Source organism: Arachis ipaensis, chromosome B10 (genome assembly GCF_059453495.1).
Source record: "Arachis ipaensis isolate K30076 ecotype BB chromosome B10, ASM5945349v1, whole genome shotgun sequence".
Classification (NCBI taxonomy): Eukaryota; Viridiplantae; Streptophyta; class Magnoliopsida; order Fabales; family Fabaceae; genus Arachis; species Arachis ipaensis.
The window spans coordinates 106902717-106912627 of NC_142435.1; the positions used below are offsets into that span (position 1 = coordinate 106902717).

The 9911-nt window shown below is 34.8% G+C and overlaps 1 protein-coding gene and 1 long non-coding RNA gene across 2 annotated transcripts; both read left to right on the plus strand.

Moving 5' to 3' along the window:
* The first annotated feature begins 1169 nt into the window (after positions 1 to 1169).
* LOC107622286 (uncharacterized) lies at positions 1170 to 4870 on the plus strand. Its single transcript, XM_016324151.3, has 8 exons — positions 1170 to 1764; positions 2448 to 2595; positions 2685 to 2835; positions 3018 to 3143; positions 3244 to 3324; positions 3523 to 3715; positions 3795 to 4065; positions 4291 to 4870. The coding sequence occupies exons 1-8, from the start codon at positions 1558 to 1560 to the stop codon at positions 4557 to 4559; spliced, it is 1446 nt and encodes a 481-aa protein (XP_016179637.1). The 5' UTR covers positions 1170 to 1557; the 3' UTR covers positions 4560 to 4870.
* Positions 4871 to 5812: 942 nt separating this feature from the next.
* LOC110265277 (uncharacterized) lies at positions 5813 to 7268 on the plus strand. Its single transcript, XR_015884790.1, has 3 exons — positions 5813 to 6226; positions 6691 to 6769; positions 6881 to 7268. It is a non-coding gene; the product is annotated as an uncharacterized LOC110265277 (long non-coding RNA).
* Positions 7269 to 9911: the final 2643 nt, after the last annotated feature.

The following is a 9911-nucleotide window of genomic DNA, read 5'->3' on the forward strand; positions in this document are numbered from 1 at the left end:
CTCGTTTATTGTGTAAACGTTTTTTAATCTCACGTATTTTATTTACAGTGTAAACGAGATAAGTATGGTCATATCTCGTTATAAACGAGATATGATTAAACAGCTATTTTCCACGTATCACGTTTATAAACGTGATACGTTGCCACGTGTTCGTGCCTTATCTCATTTATAATATAAATGAGATATGAATATACTTATCCCGTTTACAATATTGGAAACGAGATAAGTCACTTATGGTTTGTTTAGGTGAGCTTTTAAGAAAAGATCTTTTTTTAAGTTATCTTTTTCCAAAAGATCTTATAGAAAAGTAAAAGTAATTTTATATTTGGATATTTCATACAAAAAATCTTTTTATTTATCAATTATGTTTGGGTATAACTATATAAAAGTACTTTTTTTATTAATTACGTGAAAAACATCTTTTTTTAAAAGATCTTTTAAAATAAGATGTAAATTGTAACTTCTCAAAAAAGATTTTTTTTCTAGTGCTTTTACTTTTATTATTAGAAATTTACCAAACACGCTAAAAAATAAAAAAAAAGATATTTTTTCATGAAAAATATCTTTTTTTTATCAACTTAGCTTATTTGGATAAACTTCTAAAAAAAAGATTTTTTTTTAAGATATCTTTTTTCAAAAGATTTTATAGAAAAAGTAAAAGTAATTTTATATTTGAACAACTGATGCAAAAAGATCTTTTTATTTATCAATTATGTTTGAGTATACCTACTTTTTTATTTATTTATTAAGTGAAAAACATCTTTTTTTTTTTTTTAAAAATCTTTTAAAAAAGATATAAGTAGTAACTTTTTAAAAAAAATTATTTTTTATTTTTCTAATACTTTTATTTTTACTATTAGAAATTTATTAAATACGATAAAAAATAAAAAAAATAAAAAAATATTTTTATCAATTTAATAACATTCAAAAAAGTATTTAATGTCACCCAAATAAATACTTAATGAAAATCCATAAATATTTTCGAATATATATTTATAATTAAAATATTTATTTTATTTATAATGTAACAAGATAAGTCAATTATTGAAAATCTATAAATATTTTTGAATTAACGTATATTCGCAAATAAAAAAATTTATTTTATTTATTTAAAAAAAAAATCCGAGTACGAAGGCAGTAAATAAATTGCACGCTAAAAATAATGGTTTAGGCGTTGAGCAGTATAGTGGAGTCAGATTCGAAATACGGAATTTTGAAAAAGGGGATCGAAAGAGAGAAGACGACCCATTGAATTCGTGGACTCACTTCCCGATTCTTCTTCTCCTTCCTTCCCTCACTCACTCTCACACAACAACAACATACTCACTCGCCAAAACCCTAACCCTTTTCTTTTACCCCTTTCTGGCTTTCTTCTTTCAACGGACCTGAGATCTTAGGGTTCCTTCTTCCTGGCTCTACATGTTGTAGCGGAAACCGCGTTTTCCCCGAATCATCGCTGTGTTCCTCCAATTCACGGTGATGTGCGAATTTGGGGTTCGATTATTCTGAGAAAAAAAATAAAGAAAGAGAGGGAGTGAGTGTGCTGGTGGTGGTGATATGGAAGGTGGGAGGAGGATTACGGTGAGTCCAAGACCATGCTGTGGGCGGAGAATCGTCGCAAAGAAGAGGCCGCGTCGTGGTGGCACGGTGGATGGGTTCGTAAACAGCGTTAAGAAGCTTCAGAGACGTGAAATCAGCTCCAAGCGTGATCGCGCTTTCAGCATGAGCGATGCTCAGGAGAGGTTTCGGAATATCCGCTTGCAGGTTAGTCACTTCCCAAACCCTAATTTCGTTCATCTGTTGGGAATTCCATCCTTCACCCCCCCCCCTCCCCCAAATTTTAGACTGTGCGATGCTCAAGTAAGACCCACGCAACTGTCAATTAGGAGTTTGGTTAGGGTTACAATGTGAAAAGAGTTGTTTTGTCATTGGACTTAGAATGGTTATGTATTAGCTACTAAATTTGCATTAGGTTTGCCCTGTTGAATTAGTTCTGTTGGCGCATAAACCTTTTCTAAAGATTGCTTCGAATGTCAATAACTTTTTTTGCTGTGTGCTCTTGCGGCCTTCCAATTACTCAATATGAGTTGAGGAATGGGCAAGTAGTTTCTGTCTGCTTGCTCTGCATGCTTGTGTTTGATATTTGAGTAAGCATAACTTGAAAAGCATGCCATGGTGAGAAGTAGCCTAATGTAAAATTTTGGTTTCAGTTAGTTTGAAGTTATGATACAGTAACTCAGAAAGAGGGATACAATCACTGAGTCTAATTAAGACTTTGGTTCGTAGCGATGCCGCAAACTTGTGTGTAATGCTGGATTTCTGTGCTCTATTTTAAACTATTTATTATACGTCAAGAATCCACTTCTTGTCTGGTTTTGCTATCGAAATGTGCTTTGGTTTTAAGTATGTTTGTTAATTTGTGTCTGATCTGATAAATTTATCTATAGGAAGAATATGATACACATGACCCAAAAGGTCCTTCGTCTGTGGTATTGCCCTTTCTAAGGAGAAGATCCAAGATTATTGAGATAGTAGCAGCACGGGATATTGTTTTTGCTCTTGCACAGTCTGGTGTTTGTGCAGCATTTAGCCGAGGTAGTACTAACTGCTATGTTCTGTTCTATAGATTTGGGACTTAAAATAGGACTTTGATTTATGTTACACCTTTCAATTGTTTGGTGCAGAGACCAATCAAAGGATATGTTTCTTGAATGTCAGCCCTGACGAAGTTATAAGAAGTCTGTTCTACAACAAAAACAATGACTCGCTTATCACAGTATCTGTCTATGCATCCGACAGTTACAGTTCTTTGAAATGCAGAAGCACAAGGATAGAGTATGTTATCTCCGTATTCTTTTATCACTTAACTCTTACTCTTGCTCTGCATGCCCAACATTGAAAAATACAATGGAAAATCACTACATATGCAGTTACTAAGAAAATAGTTAGCGATAGCATTGGCTCCATACACAGCTATGTGTTTTCTGGTTCTAAGCTAAATTTATCCTTTTGTGCAGATACATTAGGAGGGGTAAGCCAGATGCTGGATTTGCTCTTTTTGAATCTGAGTCTTTGAAGTGGCCAGGTTTTGTTGAATTTGATGATGTAAATGGGAAGGTACTCACATACTCTGCACAAGATAGGTAAATATTTTATTGTTCTGAAATTTATATGTGAGGACATACTTATCTAACATTATCAAGGCTTCTGGATTCTAATTCTTGTTCTTTTCCAATCTTATAGCATATACAAGGTATTTGACCTTAAAAACTATACAATGTTGTACTCCATTTCTGATAAAAATGTCCAAGAGATTAAGATCAGGTAACTTTTCTTGATTTGTTCGTAATTTTATATACATGCTACAAAACACTTATGGATTTCATCTATGGTTATGCATGTGAATAATAACACCAGCTTTTCTGTTGCTGATACTATAAGTTCATATTGCTTTTATCTTCTTTGAATGGTCTTGGTTTTTTCGCACTATTTTGATCGTGTTTTGTGGATTCTCTTGATTAGTCCGGGGATCATGTTGTTGATTTTTGCTAAAACAAGTAGCCATGTCCCGCTGAAAATTCTCTCAATAGAAGATGGTACTGTCTTGAAATCATTCAACCATCTCCTTTGTCGGAATAAGAAGGTGGATTTTATTGAGCAGTTCAATGAAAAGCTACTTGTCAAGCAAGAAAATGAGAACCTTCAGATTCTTGATGTAAGTAAATTTTTATTTTATTTTTTGAAATGAATTTATGCATTAGTTCTTTATGCTTATTTCTTCTAATTAATTGTAGGTGAGGACTTTCGATCTAACAGAAGTTAGCAGAAGTGAATTTATGACACCATCTGCCTTTATCTTTCTCTACGAGAATCAACTATTCTTGACATTTCGAAATAGGACTGTGGCTGTGTGGAACTTCCGTGGTGAGCTTGTTACTTCTTTCGAGGATCACCTCTTGTGGCATCCTGACTGCAATACAAACAATATATATATAACGAGTGATCAGGATCTCATCATATCCTACTGCAAAGCTGATTCTGAAGATTCATTGACCGAAGGAAATGGTACCTATCTTTTCTGTTCTTTTGACCACCACCTTTAGTTTTCCATTTTGGTTGATCATCAGGCTGAAAGTTGATTTAGCTAAAATCGTTCATATTGACTCAGGATCATGATAAAACCTGACATAGGAAAGGAAGTAATTAGACAAATTTGCAGTGTGTTTATGATCAATCTGTCTTTCTGTATTCATAGACGTGTTACTAACAGGATCTGCTTTATTTATACAGCAGGCTCCATCAATGTTAGCAACATCTTAACTGGCAAGTGCCTTGCCAAAATAAGAGCAAGCAATAGCTTCCCAATTGAGAACGAATGTAGTTGCGGTGATGATTGTTCGGGTAGCCGTTGTAACTCAAAGAAGCGAAAGCATTCCTCCAAAATTAGGAGCACAGTTGCAGAGGCCTTGGAAGATATTACTGCCCTCTTCTACGATGAAGAGCGCAATGAGATCTACACGGGCAATAGGCATGGTCTAGTTCATGTCTGGTCTAACTGATGTATTGTTCAATTTATTGTTGGCTTGCGCTTTCCTATTGGTTTTTGTTCATGAGTACGTTGATTGCTTAATCTACTATTAGAACTTTCGGCAGCTGTAACCTTTAAGTGGTCTTTGTATCATTCAATTTTTCCCCCACTTATTTTTAAATGTCATCTACGCGTTAGGTAAGTTTGTTATGTGTAGTGGTAACAAATGTCTATTAAGTCATGTCCCATGCTGGTAACTCGCCGGATGTTGCATTTGTTGTAATCTATATTTCTAATATTTACTTCAATAGAGCGGCTTCTGTGTAGTAAGTTGCATTATAATTGCTATTCCTATCCCTCTTCTATGCCCTTGTCTTACCTTTTACTTTTTGGCCTTGTTACATAGTGGACTAATCCACTTACACATCACATGGTTCTGATGCTAAATGAAGTAAGATACAAAAGCAATCAACAACGAGAAGAGTGTGAGCTTTACGATTTGCCAAACTTCCCTCTTTAAGGTTCTGGTACAGCAATCAGCTCACTTTTTGTGTTCTATTTCTATCCTACTTATCCTAAGGCTTCTTTTTGCCAGCTGGCATCTATCTAGGTGCGAAAGCTGACATGCAAGCTTTGCCTTCCACGTTAACTAAGCAGCCAGCAGGATAGGATCGAAGTAGTGGAATCCATCATGCTAAATGCTAGTGTCAATGTGCCGATGCCCATCTTGTGCGCCCGGAAAGAGAACATTTGATAGAAATGGGTATGCAACATGCCAAGTCTTACCTCTTATGTATCCGCTATTTGGTTATATGTTGATAGGAGGTATTTAAATTCAAATCGATTTAAATTAAACTGCTCATTCAATCTAATTTAAATTGAAAATCGCATTAATTTGGATTTAATTGGTTTTTATTTTTTGCTAACCGCATGGATCAAGTCAGATTTTGGATCTATTTCTCAAAATCGATCCAATTCAATCCAAATCGCACAGTGTGCTATAATATTAATTATTTTATTATTATATTTACAATTTAATTTATATGTTTAATTTTGTTATATATTTTTATATTATTCATGTATTATTATTATTTAATAAATATTTTATATTCAAAATAAAATTTATTTATTTATTTAACTAACTTATAATTTTATGAAAAAATATAGAGTATCAAGATATAAATCTATTAACTGTTACCAACAGTAATTAAAAATAATTAAATATTTTTTATATCAATTAGAAATTTAGTTAAAAATCAGAATTTGAATAATCCCATTCAAATTTTACGCTAGTTCTATTTTGCTTCTACTTCCACCCACCCATTATTCTCTCCCTCCCTGCTTGGCGCCCACGTTGCCTCTTCGAGAACGCCACCTTACTCAGCGCCGGCGTTTCCTCTTTCTCCCTCGCCTCGCCGTTCTCCATTGCGCCGCACTCTCGCCCTTGCATCACTCTCCTCAACCGTGCCTCAGTGGCGCGTCCTCCCTCATGTCGTCCTCCACCACGCTGTCACGGCATCGTCCATCGTTCGCGTTGTCCCGTCGCCGTTGAAGCCCGCCGCCCCCCAACTGCCGCAGCATCGTCGCGCCGTCCCTTCATGGAAGCAATGCTCGCCACCTTATGCTACCTGATGGCCTCCTCCCTGCTCGCCACCGCGCTTGCGACCCTACTCCCTCTAACGGACGCCCACCAACACGGTAACCTCCTCTTTGCAGTGCTGTAATTAGCTTACACAAATCATATTAAAACATGGAAGTGCAAACAAGTAATTTGTTTTAGTTTATAGCAAAACTAACAGGAAGAAAATTGAAATTTTAAAACATAGAAAGATCGCAAAGCCAATTTAAAAAAAAAATCAATAACATAAAAAGAACACCTGAAGCCCAGTAAATGAAATAATTATTTACTCTGAAAGAAATAGAACTGCAAGACAGTATTTTTTACCGAATTTTTCAAGCAGTTATGACCAAATTTTGGGAAGAAATGGCACCATATGCTTTGGGCTGCTTTCTATAAATATTTACTAAATTAGATAGCTAGATTACTTTAAATTGAGTAATAATTGTGTCTTTTATTTTAAAAAGTAGATGTTTCTTTGAGTTATAATTGTTTCTTTTACTTTTAATTTAACCCCTTTGGAATGTGATTATTTTATGTACAGGTAGTTTTTTGGAAATAGATTAGTTCCAAGTTGTTGGGTCTTGTGACACAGACTTCTGTATACCATTGGTCAATTGAAGGTGAGACCTAATTCTGCTAATTCAATTATGTTTTCCAATCTTAAAACATAAATAGAAACAGAAAATTGCTATCACAATAGGAAAATAACTTGATGTTCCACTGGATTGTAGCAATTTGCCTATAACCTCTGGAAAGAGTTGAAGATTGAAGACTCTTCCCCTTGAGCAAAAGAATAATTATAGCTCCAAGAAGACAACATGGTTATTAATGATTCATAAATCCAAACGAACATGGATATTTAACAGGCTTAACTAAATGTGCTATGAAGGTACTTGAGCTGGCAAAAATAGAAATTCTTGTGTGCATTGGCCACAATAAAAAAATTGGCAAGAGTTGGCAAAATCTACGTTGGTAACGTAGTGGAATTGTAATTTTATTTCTATTGTTATGTTATTGTTAGTGTTTTAAGATATTATTGAGACTTGTTATGTCAATGTTGGTTATCTAAAATTTGATGTTGAAACTTGTTATGTATATTTAATTTTTTTTAATTTATAAAACCACAAATCCAATCCAAACCAAACCGTTTGAAATTGGATCGGATCGGATTGGATTTTTTGAAAACAATCATCCAATCCAAACCGCACCACAAGTAAAATTAATACTCAAATCGGATGAATTTTTGACTCAAAACCGATTCAAACAACACCGCGAACACTCCTAATATTCACAGCGAGTTAATAGTTATAGTGGGATTTTTTTATTTTATGTCAAAATTCAGGTTACCATAATTTAGATCCGTAACATCGGAAAATTTTCAGTTTTGAAGTCGCTGACCCAAAAACCACCACCTACCTAACTTGGTTTATGTGTGTGGATGCTTTTTGTGCTAAAGTTTAAGTTTACTTATATGATTCAACACCCAAAAAAAAATTTAATTCTTTTGGAGGTCCTTATAGTTTTACTGAATTTTCAATTAGATTTTTATATTTTTTTAATTGGGTTCCTATACTATAAATTTTTTTTCAATTTAGTCCGTGACAAAAACGTTTGTAATAACTAGGGGCATCCATGGATCAAATCCAATCAGCATATCTGCGGTGTTTATCTGAGATTCGATATACAAGGTTATCAGATCGGATCTAATCTGATCTACACACTAATAGGATCGAATTACGGATTACATGTCGGTATCCGCATATTCGCAGATCTGCAAAAATAAATAAATAAATAAATATTCTTTTTATGTTTTATTTTAACTAATAATTATCATATATGTTGTATTATTTTATTTCTATTATTTAAGAAAAGTATGTTTAATAATATTTAAAAATAAACATGTTTAAAAAGAGTGAAAAAAAGGGATTTTATCTTATTTTAAAATATTTATATGTTTTGCGAATATACTGAGATTCAATCTACAAATGTGCAGATCGGATCGAATCCAAGTTTAAAAATCGCAAATATTGGATTTGATCCGATTGGATGATTTTAGTGTGATTGGATTGAGATTTTAGTCATTCCGATCTGATCCGATCCGATCCGATCTGCGTTTACCCTAGAAATAACAAAATATTTTGTTAAAAAATGAATACTTCACCATTAGAGTAGAATACCTAATTGAGGACACACCCATATTTCCAAAATACTAAAAGAATCCTTAGCATTTTGTCTAAAAGTCAGAGGGTCTTAGCCCTAAGTTCTTCTCGGAGCTCTCGTCTAGCCACGTTTCTCCTCTGTCATGTTCTCATGTCATTGTCCGTGGCGTGGTCGTCATCCGTCACTTGATCGTCGTCCCTTTGTGTCGTCCACAGGTCATCCACCATCACTGCTCTGCTCGTCCGCCATAAGGGGACCCATTGCCTCTGTAACACCCTACCACACAGAGTCTTAGGCTTAATTCGTAAAGTAAAGGTGGCGAGGTATTACGATCTCTAAAAGAAAAAGACGTATATATAAATATATTTGAGAGAAATTATAACTAGGAGCCTTGCAGAAGAAGCAAAGCAAAGTCGAAATAGAAAATCGTAGCACACTCGTCCAGATAAACGCATAAAGGAAAAACAAGATCAAACGGAAAGGATAAACTATATACAAAGATCAGAGTTCCAAAAGATATAAGTATCAAGCTCCAGACTCGACTTGTGAAGTCAAAGCCGGCTAGAGTATACATATATATAAATACATATAACACAAAAGCATAACTCAAACTACAAAATAAATACTTGTTTCTCCAAGTCAACCTCTAAGAGGGATAAAATACCATATATACAGGGCGGAGAATATATATACATATATACAACTAGAAACAAAAATGTTAAGCCCCAAAAGTATAGTTCTTCGCTTCCAAAAGGTCTCCAGTATGCTCAGCGAGGTGACTCACGTTTTGCATCTGAAAAACAACAAAATTTTGTATAGAATGAGAACCGGAAGTTCTTAGTATAGTTAAGGTACCTACATAGATAATATATAAGGTCCCAGAAAAGTTAGAGGCGTTCCTAGAACTCTAGCACTCACATTAAGCTTAAAATTTATTTTAAACCAAAAATATCGGTAATCTATTTAAGGGATTCTAGCTCTAATCTAACTTTCAACTTCTATTTTCTTCAAACCTCCTGATCACTAGGTGGAACAACCCTCATCACGCCTCTACCACATGAGGAGTCTCTCAGACACATACACATACAATACAATCAAGGAAAACACAAATATGGATAGCAAGTACAGCAGATAGGACAAGTAGCAGTTAATTACAGTTAAACAATTAGGCAAGCCGAAACAAAGCATACTCAAGCAGAACATACAAGTGTATATGATACATGTCTGCCTTATGGCCGATGATATCATCTGTCGGTTATATATCCAAACCTGACATATTCGGTAGCTAACCTTGGACAGAAATACCACATCGTGGAGCAAGTGGGACTAAACTACGACCCTTGCATACTACCCACTTAACCCAAAGCTAGTAGAACGAAGCACTATTGCTACGTACTACCCAGGCGGGTATTTACAAACCCAACCCAGAGCAAGTAGAATAAACCACTACTGCTCTTACTGCCCAGGTGTCTCAATCACTGACCCGGAATAAGTGGGACGAACCACAACCCTTGCTACTACCCAGGTAGACACATCTCAATCTCATAACCATCCTCATCATATCTCAATCATAATCTTTCTCTCGATCTCTTAACCATCCTC